General features: G+C 41.3%; 1 protein-coding gene across 1 annotated transcript in view; it reads left to right on the top strand.

The window, feature by feature from the left end:
• The window catches only part of CDKL4 (cyclin dependent kinase like 4), a 36,020-nt gene extending 24,145 nt beyond the window's left edge, over positions 1–11,875 (top strand). Inside the window, exons 5-9 of the mRNA XM_035000972.1 lie at positions 121–318; positions 1,732–1,814; positions 3,880–3,936; positions 8,533–8,667; positions 10,854–11,875. Coding sequence (XP_034856863.1) covers positions 121–318; positions 1,732–1,814; positions 3,880–3,936; positions 8,533–8,667; positions 10,854–10,955 — 575 coding nt within the window. The 3' untranslated portion in view covers positions 10,956–11,875. The remainder of the gene's footprint in view (positions 1–120; positions 319–1,731; positions 1,815–3,879; positions 3,937–8,532; positions 8,668–10,853) is intronic.
• Positions 11,876–15,761: the final 3,886 nt, after the last annotated feature.

Raw genomic sequence — 15,761 nt, 5'->3', positions numbered from 1 at the left:
TAGTGTGGCCTCGGAGTTACTGTAGCTTGCCCGAATGCCTGACCTGCTCCCGGGAGTAGGTCACGTGTCACGGGAATGTGACACCCCCCCCCCCCCTCGATCTGACTGACGCATTTGCAGTTCCAGGAGCCGCCTACACCGATTACGTGGCGACACGATGGTACCGAGCTCCTGAACTTCTTGTGGGAGATACGCAGTACGGTTCTTCTGTAGATGTGTGGGCCACTGGTTGCGTTTCTGCAGAGCTTCTGACGGGCCAGCCACTCTGGCCTGGAAAATCAGATGTGGACCAGCTTTATCTGATCATCAGAACACTGGGTAGGAGTTGCATTTTATGGCTTCCAGAGTTGCTCGATTGTTACAGCGATAGGACATCACTGTAATGAACAACAAGAGCTTTCTTGCTTCTCCGAAGTGCTCCTCGGTTGCTTGTGCTGGGTTGTCACCAAAGTCCAGCCATTTTCTCCATGTGGAGCCGTAACTCTGCTCAGTGAGGAGCTCTCAGGTGCCTTTCCAAGTCAAGTCAATTAGCCTTGGATAAACTATCCACTTACTTTCCCTGTCAGGCTAAGATAGGAACAAGGATGTGAGTCATCTGCACAGAACAGACTCTAAGAGATATTTGATCAAATGTCATTTCTGCCCACTGCAAAGGAGAGGTTTCCCCCCTTTACTCTAGAGCAGGGGTCAGCAGACTTTTCTATAAAGGGCCTGATGATAAATATTTTAGGTTTTGTAGGATATACTGTCTCCGTTGCAACTCTTCAACTCTGCTCCTTCGTACAGCACTTGAGAATTTACAAGTTACTTTCACACACATCATCTCTTCCAGTCTTAAGAAAAACCCATTAAGATCAGTATAACATTTTTAATTGTGCCTATGTTACAAATGAGGAAACTGAGGCTCAGGGAGCTTCCATGATTGGCCTGAAGTCCTACAAGTTACATGCAGAGCAGGAATGGGACTCAGGGGGCCTCTCTCATAAGCTTCCACCATGTGTCAGCATCCGTGGCAGTTGGAAGAGGACATGACCCAGAAGGTCGGCTGCAGCTTCACACGAAGCAGCACGGACACAAGGAAAGCGACACATCTACACACCCGATGGGTGTTTATTAATTCCTGCCCCTGGCCTGTCCCGGCAGCCCGGCTGCTGGGCGATGGAAGCACTGCTGTATGGTCTGATGCAGGTCCCTGTTTGGTTCCAGTGCATTCTTCCGGAGAATTCTACAGCATGAAAAATGTAGGGTAGAGGAGCACCACAGGCCACACGTTCAGTATATATTGTTTGATTGATTTCCCAGAAGGACTGTGGAAATTTACATGCAGCACACATGAGACAGACCTGAGGGTGAATCCTGCGTCTGTCTCTTAATCACCATGCAAATTTAGCAGGTTATTGAACTTCTGAGCCTCATTTTGCTCATTAAAAATAGCAACTGCTGTGAGAGAGTTATGCGATCACATGTGTAAAGCCCTGAGCACGGTTTTCTGACCTCCGCGTTTGGCGGGGGGTGCTGAGTGGCAGACTGAGCCGCCTGTGGTAAAGCGAGTTGCATGGGAGGCCTGCCCTGCCCTGAGGAGGCCTGTTTTTGCAGCGACTCGCTCCTCCTGAATCGGGAAGGAATGATCAGGCTCAGTATTTCTTGTGTATCTGGACCTCAGAAGTTAACCATTTAAACACTTTTATTTTTATTAAATTTGTCATGAGTTACATGGTTTGTATTTTGCAGGAAAACTAATCCCAAGACATCAATCTATCTTCAAAAGTAACCAGTTTTTCCATGGCATCAGTATTCCTGAGCCAGAAGACATGGTAAACTGCTCAATCTTGGACGTTTTATTATTTGTGTTGCAACTTTCTTTAAAGGGGTATTTTTCACAATATCTGTACTTTTGGGTCCTGTTTTCCTTCTGGCACACTGAGACAGATCAAAGAAGTTATATAAAACAGCATAAATTAACCAAGAGAATGCTTTAAAAGTCTACTTGCCCTATCTAGTCAAAGATTAACTTAATGTTAAATTTGAAGCGAAACTATATTTAGTTCCTTACATAAATACCTTGATCCTTTTAGTCAAAACGCTCAGCACCTTCCCCTGAAATAATTATCTGTTGTTAAACAGTACTTACTGTAGTCTTCTCTATTTTTTCAGCTTGTAAAACAAAGCCCAAGTCCATAAAAACCATTTCTTCACAGCGGATATTTTCATGTGGAAAGTCATTCTACAAAATGACCCTCATTGTACCCAAATCAAAACTCCAGACCACACTGATCATTGCTATGCTCTTGCTGTGGTCTTTGCCTTTCTTTGGGAATGTGTCCATGACTACTTGCCGTCTTAGTCTCTACAGACATTGATCTGTCTGTGTCACCTAAGCGTGGCTATGATTTTTAAAGCTCCAAGTGGTCTAAATTCTGCCTATAGAATGAAAGCACTGTCAGAAGAGGTGTGTGCCCACATTCGGGCTGTGTGTTGGTACGAGAGTGGAGCAGGGATGGGGAAGTCTGTAAAGCCACATCATGATTTATGGCTGTGGGAACAATCTGAGGTTCGAACAATCCCGACTATTTCTTGACACCTTGTTCATTTTAAATTCGGTATTTCATGTAATACCTTGATATATTATAGATTTCTTTCTTTTATATTTGTTAAAGCTTTTTTTTTAAGGTTTATTTATTTGAGAGAGAGAGGGCATGAATGAGCGAGTGGGAGGGTTGCAGAGAGAGAGGGAGAGAGAAGCTTTAGCAGACTTCCATGCTGAGCATGGATCCCGACCCAGGGCTCCATCCCAGGACCCTGAGATCATGACCTGAGCCGAAACCAAGAGTCAGCCGCTTAACCAATTGCACTGCCCAGACGCCCCTATGTTTGTTAAAGGCTTTAACAAATATAACAAAAGGTTAAAATTGAATTAACAAGGCTAGAGGTTGAATTACAAAAGAATATTTATGTAACAGTTTAGTTTAAATACAAATTCACAAGTACCTGGTGCCTAGTTAGGAGACTATTACCCAGGCACCTGGGTGGCTCAGTTGGTTGAGCGTCTAACTCGATCTCGGCTCAGGTCTTGATCTCAGGGTTGCGAGTTCAGGCTCTGCGTTGGGCTCCACACTGGGGGAACAGCCTACTTAAAAAAACGAAAAGAAAAGTTAAAAAAAAATTTTTAAAACATAAAGGAGACTATTACCATTATCTTTGGAGCTTCCCCTTCCCTATGTGCTCCTCCCTTGATCCCATTCTCTTCCTTCCCTACTATTCTGAATTTTGTGTTTATCATTCTCTTGCTTTCTATAGTGCTCATACACATGTAGTTCAACACATTTTCATTAATGCTCAAAGCATCCCCATAAGTAAATCTGCACAGATATTAAAGTACTGTTGTAGGGGCACCTGGGTGGCTCAGTCAGTTAAGCATCTGCCTTCGGCTTAGGTCATGATCCCAGGGTCCTGGGATCCAGTCCCACATCGGGCTCTCTGCTCAGCGGGGAGCCTGCTTCTCCCTCTGCCTCTGCCTGCAGCTCCCCCTGCTTGTGTGCGCATGCTCTCTCTTTCTGTTAAATAAGTAAATAAAATCTTTGAAAAATAAAATAATGTTGTAGGATTTCAGGGATATTTGGAACTCACATTCACCAAGCATCAATTGCAAGATATGTAAGACATTGTGAAATTAAGAAAATAATTCCAGTTTTTGTCTTTTAAACCTTTATACTATAGTGTAAAATTATATAAAAATAGGACTTTAAAAAAAGTCCTTAAAAGGAATTATCTAACCTACTAGGGGAGGTCTTTCTCCAAAGTGTTCTTATTTCTAATATATTCAAAATAAACATAACTTTGTTGTCATGTAACATTGAAATTCTTTATTTTGTTTTCTAGGAAACTCTTGAAGAAAAGTTCTCAGATGCTCATCCCATGTCTTTGAATTTCATGCAGGTACTTAAGAATTAATTATAACCACTATTGACAGCAAATTGTAATAATTGAAGCTGGTAACTCTGGGAGGGATTGACAGTAGGGCAAATAATGCCACGTAGTCATTCAACATAATAAGGAACTGTAAAATAATTATGGTTAAAGAACATCAGTATTTGAAGTAGTAATCTTTCTAACATATCCATTAAAACTAGTCAAAGACAGAAGAGTATAATTAGAATTTGCTGTGATGAACACCATTACTTCTTTTGCATTTATTAGGAAATTTGACTGTTAAGTCAGTATATTCAGACTATGGAAATTTATGAGGATGAATGTTTGAAGGTCTAGAACTGTACTGTCCAATATGGTAGTCACTAGCTACCTATTACTGTTGAACACTTGAAATATGGCTAATTTGAATGAAGATGTACTAGATTTCTATGAAAATTACTATAAAAAAGAATATTAAATATTTCACTAAGAAGTTCTAGGATATTAATTACATGTTGAACTGATAATGTTTTAGATACATTGGGTTAAATAAAATTTAAAATCTTTTTTTGTTTTAAATTAGTAGACCAGGCAAACTCAGAGACATGCAGACACCAGATATAGCTCTTTCACTAGGCCCAAAAGAAATAGTCAGACAAAGGACAAATTCTAATAAAAAGCAGAAGAAATTCACCTATGACTAGTCTGCCATTCATGCTTGACCAACTGACCCATGCTAGAAGATGTGACTCTTACCTCCACTGTGGATACTGAAAGCTCTTAGTGGAATACGGATGGAGATATCAGTAAAGGTATCTATCTTTAGCAACCAATTAAGTTCTATCTATAGCAGTGGTTTCCATACTATTCATCAGAATGACGACTCATCAGAATGAGTTTTTTAAAAATATACATTCCAGTATCTAACCTCAGCGTTACAGAAGCAAAATCTCTCCGTATAGGACCTTGGAATTTGTATCTTTAAACATCCCTCTAGGTGACTATGGTACACAGCCTAGCTCAGAAGTCATCTGATCTAGAAGGCAGAGCCACCTGGATGACCTAGAGTCAATTGTGTAGACCTGCCATTGTGCTAATGGTGGTCACTGCCAAGGTGCTATCCAAGGTGCTGGATTCCTTTGGTCTGAGTCCTCCTGAAAGCCTGACACCTCTGTGCCCTCAGACTGCACTGACCAGTGCTTCACTGGCCCTCTGCTGCCTTCTCTCTGTCTCCCTGCTCTGACCTGCCTTAACCCAGCACCCTGCAGGCCCTGTCCTAGAACTCCAATTTCCCAACCTTGTTCTGGACAGGTTGTTCTGACCCATCTGCAATTTAGCAAGACCTCCTGCGGGGAGGGTATCTGTCAAGCACTGCAAACCCAACCCATTCTCAGGTGTAGGCCGAGCCTTCTGCTAGTTACTTCTCTAACTAACGAGAGAGAAAACTTCCTGGAAGGCAACTCCAGGGCAGAAAAACTCCAAGGTATAGGACAAACTCCCTGTCCTTAGCTCCAAAGGTGAAGTGGCCTGTTTGTCTGCCCAGTTCTGGATGAAGCTAGTTTTGTCGCTCAACCATTTGATTTATACCTGTAATGTCTGACCTGAGACCCAGGGATTCTCTAAGTGCATCAAGGATTGTGCTGTTCAGTGGGTCACACCCTTTCTCCTAGACTTCTACCCCAGGCTAGATGAAGGAAGGCTTTCTTTCACTAATTGCAATTGAGACGTCTTTAATAACAAAAACCAGCTACTATAATAGGTAGTCATCCCATGGGACTAGGCCATCATCTATGCAGGCACCTGCTCAAATGCATGAAGTGCCAGCCAATGACAGTGCCAAAGTCAGTGGTGGCATGGAGTAGCCAATCTATGGCAGAGCTTGTGTGTTTCTCCTCATTTGGTTTTAACTGAGACAACAGACACAGTATTATTTATTTCTCAGTTGCTTTCATAGCCATAACATCCTATCACTGTATTAGTTTAATCTGGCCAAAGAAGAAGTCTGTAGGCTCTTGGAAATATTTTTAAGGCTTTTCTATTGACATCTGAAGTTTCAAGAAAAGGATCCTGACATGTACTTTGCAGTTCCAATTTCTTGTCCCTCATCATAAAAACCTTTCCTGGGTTGGGAACACTCTGATCAGGGAACACCTCTGAGAATTCATCGGCCTCTAGGTGTATAGAAAGGTATTAATCCAGGCTCAACAACTCAGAAGCCTCAACTCCACCCAATTCATGTCACTGCTCCTAGAACAAAATAGGATATAGTTCTAGCCCAGGCCCAAGGAAGAGCTCAGCATTAGCAGCTTATTCTTAGAATCTAAAAATGTTCTTTAAACTAAAAACCCATAGGTATTTAGTAGACCAGATTTCAATAGATTGAAAGCCCATTAAAGAAAATGAATGAATTCAACATATGATTGGAAATAAAACTGATAGGACTTCGTTATGATTCAGATCTGGGGAGTGAGTAGAGGAGGGCGGCAACCATGAGATATCTGTACCAGTTTCCTACAGCTGTTGTAACAAAGTGCCACAAACTGGGTGACTGCAAGCAACAGAAATTTATTCTCACAATTCTGATGACTAGAAGACTCAAATCAAGATGTTGACAGGGCCACGCTCTCTGAAGCTTTTAGGGTGGATCCTTCCTGGCCTCTACCAGCTTCTGTTAGCCCCAGACATTCTTGAGCTTATGACAGAACTCCAATTTCTGTCTCTGTCTTCTGGTGTTTTCTCGATGTCTGTCTCTGTAGTGTCTTCCCTCTTGTAAGAACACCATCCCATTGGATTAGGGCCCACCCTATTCCAGTATGACCTTATCTTAACCATTTACATTTGCAAAGACCCTATTTCCAAATAAGATCACATGATGAGGTATTGGGGGTTAGGATTTCAACATAGTCAATCAGTAACAGTGCCCTTGAGACAAATCAGAACTGTTAAGTAGGCCACTGCATATGTGGGTCTGGAGTTCAAAGGAGAGGTCTGGACCAGAAATATACATGTGGAAGTCCCTGATAAACCTTAATAATTGAAGACTTAAGAATCAGTGCGATTAGCTAGAAACAGAGAGGAGAAAGGAGAGCCTAGGACTGAGCCTGGAGGAGTTCCACCCACCCATTGTGGAGAAGGTAAACTAACACAGGCTGGTTTGAGAAGGGGTGGTCACGAGGTAAGGAGAAGGAAAGGGAGGCATCAAGAAGCCAAGGGAAGTTTCAAGGAGGAAGATGTGGTCAGTCGCGTCTAACACTGGAGATGAGAACACGACCTACCTATTGGATTTATGAATATGGAAGTCATAGGTATGAACAACAGGAGTCACTTAAGTGGAATGATGGAGGCAAAAGCCAGAACGAAGTGATGAAGAAATAGACCACTACTGTTTATATTCAGAATCCTGGAATATCAGTTTTTCTGTGCTGGTTACAGTCCTGACAGTGTTAGGCTTTGAGGAGACAGACCCCCAATAGCAATTAGACTTAATTATGGTATGGATCATTAACATGAGGGTGGGGTGGGATCTGCTTGGAGCAGGTGACGCTCTGAAGGGACAGGTGAATCTGATTATGCTGATTATGCCGAGTAGGGTTGTTACTTAAAGCCAGGTCCAATCAGACACGGCTCTGAAGGGCAGGTGAGACTATAGGGGTGGCAGCATTTGCAGGGATCTCAGAGACCTAAGGTCAGCTGGGGTTAGGGAGGAATGGACACGACAGGGCAGCCTCAGTCAAAATAATTATCTGGACGCCCAAATGCCTCAAACTAAGTCTGTTATGTTGATAAGTTTTACTTCTCTTTCATGGCCGTAAGGCAGGAAATTTCAGGTCTCCTGTGCCGGGGTGTTCTAAGGCTGTTCTAATTTCTTATGGATCACAATCTGTCTTTCTTCATGGGAAAAGCCCCATTCTCTGGCCAAAGAGCATCAGGGCTTCTTGAAGAAAATCTTTGTGACGGGACTCCACCAGCCCCGCTGCTGCCAGAGTCCTCCCTTCTCTTGGAGGCAAAGCTAGAGGCTTCTAGTAGCCTCTAGTAGCCCTAGCCCTCCCCCAGTGCTTTTGACTGATCAGGAGCTGCATTTACAACAAGTTCCCAGGTAATGCTGATGCAGCTGGTCCTGGGATCACGCTCGGGATCACACTTGAAGTGTCACGCAAACTATGTGCTTTGACAAGTGATGAAGAGGTGTCATTGGTAGAAACATCTGATCTACAGGATGCCTGGGTGGCTCAGTCAGTTGAGTGTCTGCCTTCAGCTCAGGTCATGATCCCCGCATTGGGCTCCCTGCTCAGCGGGGAGTCTGCTTCTCCCTCTCCCTTTGCCTGCCCCTCCCCCTGCTTGTGCTCTGTATCTCTCTCTGACAAATAAATGAAATCTTTGGGGGAATAAAGAAACACCTGCTCTAGTTGTAGCCCCCTTCCAGGGACACTGAATGTTCAGTTCTACCCTCAAGACTTTGAAATGGCAAAAGAAAAGCAATTCTAGTTATTAACAAGTTTCAAGTACTTGGTAATATACAAACCTGAAGATTTTCTAAACTCCTATTTGCTCTAACAAGTTTTTCAGTTTCAGGTCACAGTAACAAAATAGGCCCCCCTTTTAATACTTTCTTTTCTTCCAAAGGAGTGTCTGAAGATGAATCCTGATGACAGATTAACCTGTGCCCAACTCCTGGAGAGCCCCTACTTTGATTCTTTTCACGAGGACCAAATTAAAAGAAAAGCACGTACTGAAGTAAGAAACAGAAGACGCCAGCAGGTACCTCTGTTCAAAAGTTAAAGTGCTATAAAAATGATTCTTTTTTTTTTCTTTTTCTACTTTTCAAAGTGAGACTAGGTAGACACCAAGACCTTTCTTTGCACTGGTTTAGTTGTATTTGTTTATCTTAATAAATTCTGGTGATTGATGTAATAAAACCATAAAACTATGAAAATATCCAAATTTGTTGCAAAATCTTATTCCAAATATACTTGAATCAAAGTATTGCTCAACTTTTTGCCATGCTGATTGGATAGTTCATATACCCAAAATACAACAACTTCATACAATAAAACCCTGATTACAGCAGGACTGAGTTTGAACGTTACCAAGGAAAGCCCAGGACCCTCTCTCGCCTCCAGACACACCATAAAGGAAACTCAACTCTTCCCATCTTTTTACCGATGGCAGGCACCTAAGCCTACCTTCCCTAAGCTTTTCCTCAAAACCAAGGACAAGCTCTGGCAAATACTAAGAGATGAAACTCAAACGCCTAAGAACCAAATTCTATCCTAAAATGTGCCAGTATAGTAGAATAATATGATGAATATGACAAACCTTGATTCTGCAGTTTCTTAGGTGACTGTTGCTTTACTTGGTTTCAGAAAAACTTTGAGGTTAAATCATAAACCCCACGGAAGTAGGTTTGTTTTGGTTTGGGGTTTATTTTTCATCTTGTGTCCCCAGCACCTAAAACAGTATCTGACCTATAGAAGGTACTCGTTAAATATTATCCAAATAAATAAATAGCTGAACATTGCTTATTAATAAACAAAGATGTAACTTTCAAGTTACCAGACAGACAATCATCCCATTCTATGTTTGCTTCAGCTTCCACCTTTGATCTACTTATTGGTCATTTATCTTCTCATTAGCATGTCTACCATAAAGGAAGAAAGCAGGTGGTGGTTGGTTTTTTTCCACCATTTTAATAATTAAAATTGAAGTTTTTTGAGAGAGAAAGATCAAACTAACCAACAAGACGACATGTTAAGATGATTTTCAAATTTTTACTACATAGACCATTTTATCTTTTACTGTTTTAAGTTATGCGTTTGCAAGTCAAGCCCAATGCACTTTACTTAACCAAAAGATTAGGGTTTGCTCAAATAAGTCTGAGGCAGCAGTTTGAAATACAGGGTGAATTGTGTGTGAAAACACTGTCTCCTTAAAAAAAACATGTCACCAGATTCCCCCTGCTTGGCCTGGGAGGGTGAAGAGCAGCAGTACCCCATCCTGGCCCTCGGTTCCTGACTGCGCTTTTACCAGCCTCGCCTTGAGGAGGTGCCGATGCTCCTCTTCCTGGGAGTCTCCCGTTCACAGCTGTGTTCCCCATTCCTTCATACCCCATAGCCCAGCTGATGCAGATCGGGAACTTTATTTCTCCAAAAGGAAAAGAAGCACAAAGAGCAGCATAGACCTAGATAATCTCATTTACAGAACTCAGGTCATGTTCTCAGTCCTTCATCAACTGCATCCTCTCCCACTTCAGGAGGAAGCCTTACTAGAGCCCCCACCATTGAGACCATGGCTAAGCATCTCCAGCCACCAGGTGAAGTCTCTGGAGAGAAAGGCAGGGATGTCTTTCAGGTTCTGGTTTTCTTTCTGAACATGAGCCTCTTCCCTAAACATTTTATCGTATCAGAAAATAAACTAAAAATTCAAAAAGATCTTTCCATTCAATGTGGTTTCACTTTGTGAGTTCAAATTTCCCCCTGGATACCAACTTCTAGATCCCTGAGTGAGTAACCAACAATTTCCTTAAGACTAAATATTGTTTAAAATTGATAGTAAAGAGGTTTTAAATCTTTACTGTTCTGTCAAATATCCTAAAATTAATATCCTAAAATTAAAAATTTAAGATAGGTAGAATGTAGACTCTTGAAATTATTGTCTAAAAGCTGGGGGGCATCTAACTTTTAAACACGGACTAGATACTCAGAGATAAACATACTGAAATAAATCAACTACATCCATGAGAATCCTAGAATAAGTAATAGAACCTAATTTTCAAGTATCAGAATATCACAATTTTTGGAAAGGTAACCCTATTTGATTTTAAATTGATGTCTTTTGACATCTTTGTATCATATGTATCCTTTTTGTTTTGCCATCTTTAAATCAAATTGTACAAATAGGAATTCTTTTCCATTTACTTTCTTATTTTTGTCTTGTTCTGCTATTAGAATCAACTGTTGCCTCTCATACCAGGAAGCCACATCTCCCCCACACCTGATGGAAGAAAACAAGTCCTCCAGTTAAAATTTGATCATCTTCCAAACATTTAGGAAAATGTTCTTTCAAGTGGAAAGTAATTTAATATGTACACATTTTTGTACAAAAGAGATAGGAATTCTTAGTGTTTCAAATGCAAATGAGCCATATGAAAATTAAGATGCCTTCTAGAATTGTTTTGCTCTGATCATTACTGATTCCTCTGCCCGTGCTTTTTACATGCCAACTTTATCTTTTAGAACATTTTCTTTAAATGTTATAGAGTCTGAAACTGCACATATGGAGGAGACATTTCCATTTCATCAGAGCAGCCCCTCCCGAGGCAATTTATAGTGAGAGTTTGTGGGCTTGTACGTTGATTGTTGGAAAAGATTTACATATGTTATTTTGGTTTACCTGACCACATAATGTCTTAGAGCATTATCAAATAGCTTGCCTAGCTGTTTTTGTGTAAGGAATGACATTATGTTTCTGCATTTTAATTCACGCTTACTGTAACCAGGTCTGTTGAGTAATGCTGAATTTTATATTGGTGTAGGAAGGGAACCTTGAAATGTCATGTAGGTTTATCCCTCGATTCCAGGGCAGACTCTACTTTGTCTCATGAGACACTGACGATTCTAATTTTAAAGCAAGTCAGAGAAAATTCCATACATTTACATAGCAAATAAGGAACTACAAGGAATTACCATCCTCATGACATAATGCCCAATGATAACCGACTGCTGACTCTAATGCTGTCCTTTGGAACATCATCGTTTCTTATTCTTTTTCCTGGCTCGATCATCTCAGTGCCTAGATGTATCCTGTTGGGTGCGTGTCCTAAATATTTAGTTCACAGTCGATATTCTTCCAAACCTTTGAATCCATAGCCTGTGTGAACTTGTGCAGCCCTAAACTTGTGTATCATGAGCAGATCAGGTTTGTAAGTGCTTCCAACAACAGAAAGATTGTCGTTCAGTTAACTTCTTTGTGTCTCCTACCAAAAAGAGGAAGCAAACAAACAAAACACCACAGTAGGTAAGCCCCGTTTACACTGGGATATTTTCCCAAGTACACTTGACAGATACACCTAAATACATACATACATATGTACACATATATACATATATGTTTATAAGTTTTGAAACATCATGATAGATGCCTTTTATCTTAGACATCAAAGAATGAGGCAGTCTGTTTAAAGGGCTTTTCGTTTGCTAGCAAGGAACTCATGTAAAATAATAGCATGGGGTTGTCTATCACTGCCTGGCATAAAGGCACAAAATAGTGATGTTTCAATAACTATTAAGATTATTTCATTAACTCTTTTCTGCTCCTGGGTCTGGCATGCTTACCTGAACGTTGTCAAATTTTGCAAATACACATAATTCCAAGAAATGCCATGTATCTGGCACTATACGCCAAGCATAAATTGTTTTTAGGAAATCACACTAACATCTTCTGTTCACCTCTAAAAGTTTATTGCACTTATAAACATGGCTGTGGAAACTGCTAGAGAATCTTGTTCAGTTATTCGGGAGGAGCATCTCTTTACTTAGGAATTATGGCATCTCAACAGGGGTTTCTTGCTCACTGGAAGGACATTCTAAATGGGCTTATTTGGCCATTTAACATGCTTAGCGTGACTCTAAGCTTCTTTGGTCTTCCTCTTGTCATTTTATCATCAAGAACGTGCCTCTTCAGATTTGTATGTTTCTTGCGTTTTTAATTAAATGATGCCACAGGAGCAAGGAAAATGAGAAATAAAAGATAAACGGCAACTTTGCTGAAAGATTTCTTTTTAACTTCCATAGTGTTTTTATCATGTAAGCCTTCTTTCTTTTTTTTTTAAAGATTTTATTTATTTATTCGACAGAGAGAGACATAGCGAGAGAGGGAACACAAGCAGGGGGAGTGGGAGAGGGAGAAGCAGGCTTCCCGCGGAGCAGGGAGCCCGATGCGGGGCTCGATGCGGGGCTCGATGCGGGGCTCGATCTCAGGACCCTGGGATCACAACCTGAGCCAAAGGCAGACACTTAACGACTGAGCCACCCAGGCGCTCCTCATGTAAGCCTTCTTATTGCCAAACTACTCATCCTGCTCCAGCTCTCCTAAATTACATTACACACACACACACAGACAAACACACTCAGAAATTCAGAACACAGCACACAACTCCAGTTCCCATTTTGCTTATAATCATGCTTCAAACGGTTGATAGGGTGACTGTCATTTCTTAGTTTTGCTTACATTTAAGAATTACTGCAAACTGGCGTTTTTCTCTCTCAATTTTTTTTTCCATAGACAAATCCATCATTTAGAGATCACTGGGGAGGGGGAAAGAGGAGAAAGCATCTAATGCTTAGGAAAGTGCTCTGTTGCAGTCCTTTTACCATGAAGAAAAACAATCATCCGAGTAACATTTGCACACTGGCCCTTTCCCTGGGCGACCCGCCTCGGAATCACGCAGGCGCACAGACCTCAAGTTTTAAGTGCCTGTTTCTCACTTCGGTGCTGCACGGACTCCCTTACACTTCTCAGCCACATGGAAGATAGGTGCGCTTCAGCATGTAGTGCCCAAATTAAGTAATGACTTCTGTAAAACTCAGCGGGCTCTTCACAGAAGCCCACACGGTTCTGTAACCACGCATTTCCTTTACATTCTTGTGAGGTTTCTGGCTCACCTGTGACTTGTCTCACCCGTGCCAGCTTTCAAGCTTTTTAATTTATGTATATAGCTCTTTCCTGGTGCCGTCCAAGTATTGAGCCATCATGGTGAGCAGCACCACCTGAATGCTCCCCCCGTCTCCACTCCCAGGCGTGATCGCTTCGCACCCTGGTTTCCCCAGACTTTCCACATCGTACCTGAGAATCTCCAAGCAGCCAAGCCGTTCGTTTTATTTGGTTTGCAGAGCACTTTACGGAGAATTGAAAATGCGGACTTTAGTTCTTTGTGCTCCTGCTGCTACTTCAGGGAAGAAGGAAATAAATACACCGTAGAAAAGGCCGTTTCATTAGACCTTTATCAGCCCTGGGAGTCTGCTTGCTTGGACTCTGCCTTTGGGCTCCTTTCAGTCCTGGTCCTATTCGACCGCACTTGTTCCAACTTGCCCCCAGCCACAAAGCCCTTTTAGGGGGTCGCTTTTGGGGATTATTTTAACTAGACTGAATTGTCAAAAAATTGTATTCAAGAGGTTTTTGCATGCTTTGGATTAGGGAGATAATTGAGGAAGGGGTGCAAACAAAGCTCTCAGGCAGGAAAGAAAGAGGTGAGCAGAGAGCAGACTATCCCCCTTCTAAGTCAGCCATATCACGGCTCGTCATTGCTCTGCAGATCTCCCAAACTACAAGACCTAAGAAAATTAGTAAGTTATTTTGAAAAAATTCTCAACTCTGAAGATTTTTTGTGGTTCTTTAGCTTACTTGCCATGGAATTACAGTTGTTCAAAAAGATGGCACTTTCTTATTCATTTGTCACTACCAATGATTTCCAATCCTGGTTTCGGAACAACTTGAATGGCACAGAATTCTCAAAAGAAAAAACAAAACAACAACAAAAAGACCAAAAAACTTTTTTTTGTTAATTAAAACATACTACCAGAAGAGGAATGATCGTACAACTGCACAAACCTTAAAATCTTTTTTTTTTTAAAGATTTTATTTATTTATTTGAGACAGAATGAGAGACAGAGAGCACGAGAGGGGGGAGGGTCAGAGGGAGAAGCAGACTCCCTGCCGAGCAGGAAGCCCGATGCGGGACTCGATTCCAGGACTCCAGGATCATGACCTGAGCCGAAGGCAGTCGCTTAACCGACTGAGCCACCCAGGCGCCCAGCACAAACCTTAAAATCTTGAAAAAATTGGGGAGTCAGTATAAGTATTAACTGAATCACAGATTCTGATTTATAATGCATACGTATGCATTACGTATAAATTTGTGATGCATACAATTAAGACATAAAGATAAAATGCCACACACAATAAAGTAATGTTCTGGGTGTGTGTGTATGTGTGTGTGAGTGTGGGTGTTTGTTTCCTAATAAAATCATGAACTCATCAACTTCATTCTTGTTTTAGTAGAAGACAAAGTCTTTACCAGTGGTAGGTTAAAGAATAATAGACTTATCATTTGGTCTGGGCGTTAGGACACCAGGTTCTTGACTGGCTTGCAATTCTCCGTGTAGCCTTGTCACAACGTTTAACTGTTCTGTGCCTTCATTTTCTCATTTGAAAAATAAAGGAAGAGATAAGCTAGGTGATTTCTAGGGCTCCCATTCAGCTGTGGACTTCTATGATTCTCCATAGCACATGGCATTTCCATCCTGGACATTTCTCCCACTAGAAGAGGCTTTCTAGAGAGGAGCTAGATCTCTCTCTCTCTCTCTGTGTCTCTGTCTCTCCCCTTCTCCCTCCCCATCTCTCATCTCTCCCTTGCTTGCTTGCTTTCACACTCACACACACACATACACACAACCACTCCCTGCTAGTTCTATCACGTCAATAGTTTGCAGACAACTAATGGAGGTTCAATTTTATAAACTAGAGTGGATTTTAAAGCTAATTATCACTAAATTTTAATTAAATAAAACAGGTGTGCTTTTAAAATGCAGAGTAATATGTAATCATTCTTTGATGTTTTAATATATAACTCTAATTAGCTGGGAAATGATACATATGCTGTGAAATACTAATTTAAGATCTCCATTAAGGCAAAGAACACTGAGGACATTTCTAACTTCAGCAAAACTTTTAATGCTTTCAGTAAATGGTAACTTAAGGGAATTCTACAAATATGTCTAAATTATACCAGTTTTATATTTGAGCAGCAGAGACTCAGTTTCAGTCTACTTTATATTTAACCTGTAATCTACTCAAGC

This window comes from Mirounga leonina, unplaced genomic scaffold (genome assembly GCF_011800145.1).
Source record: "Mirounga leonina isolate KUSES-001 unplaced genomic scaffold, KU_Mleo_1.0 Mir_125, whole genome shotgun sequence".
In the NCBI taxonomy this organism is placed as follows: Eukaryota; Metazoa; Chordata; class Mammalia; order Carnivora; family Phocidae; genus Mirounga; species Mirounga leonina.
This window is presented reverse-complemented; position numbering and strand designations above follow the sequence as displayed.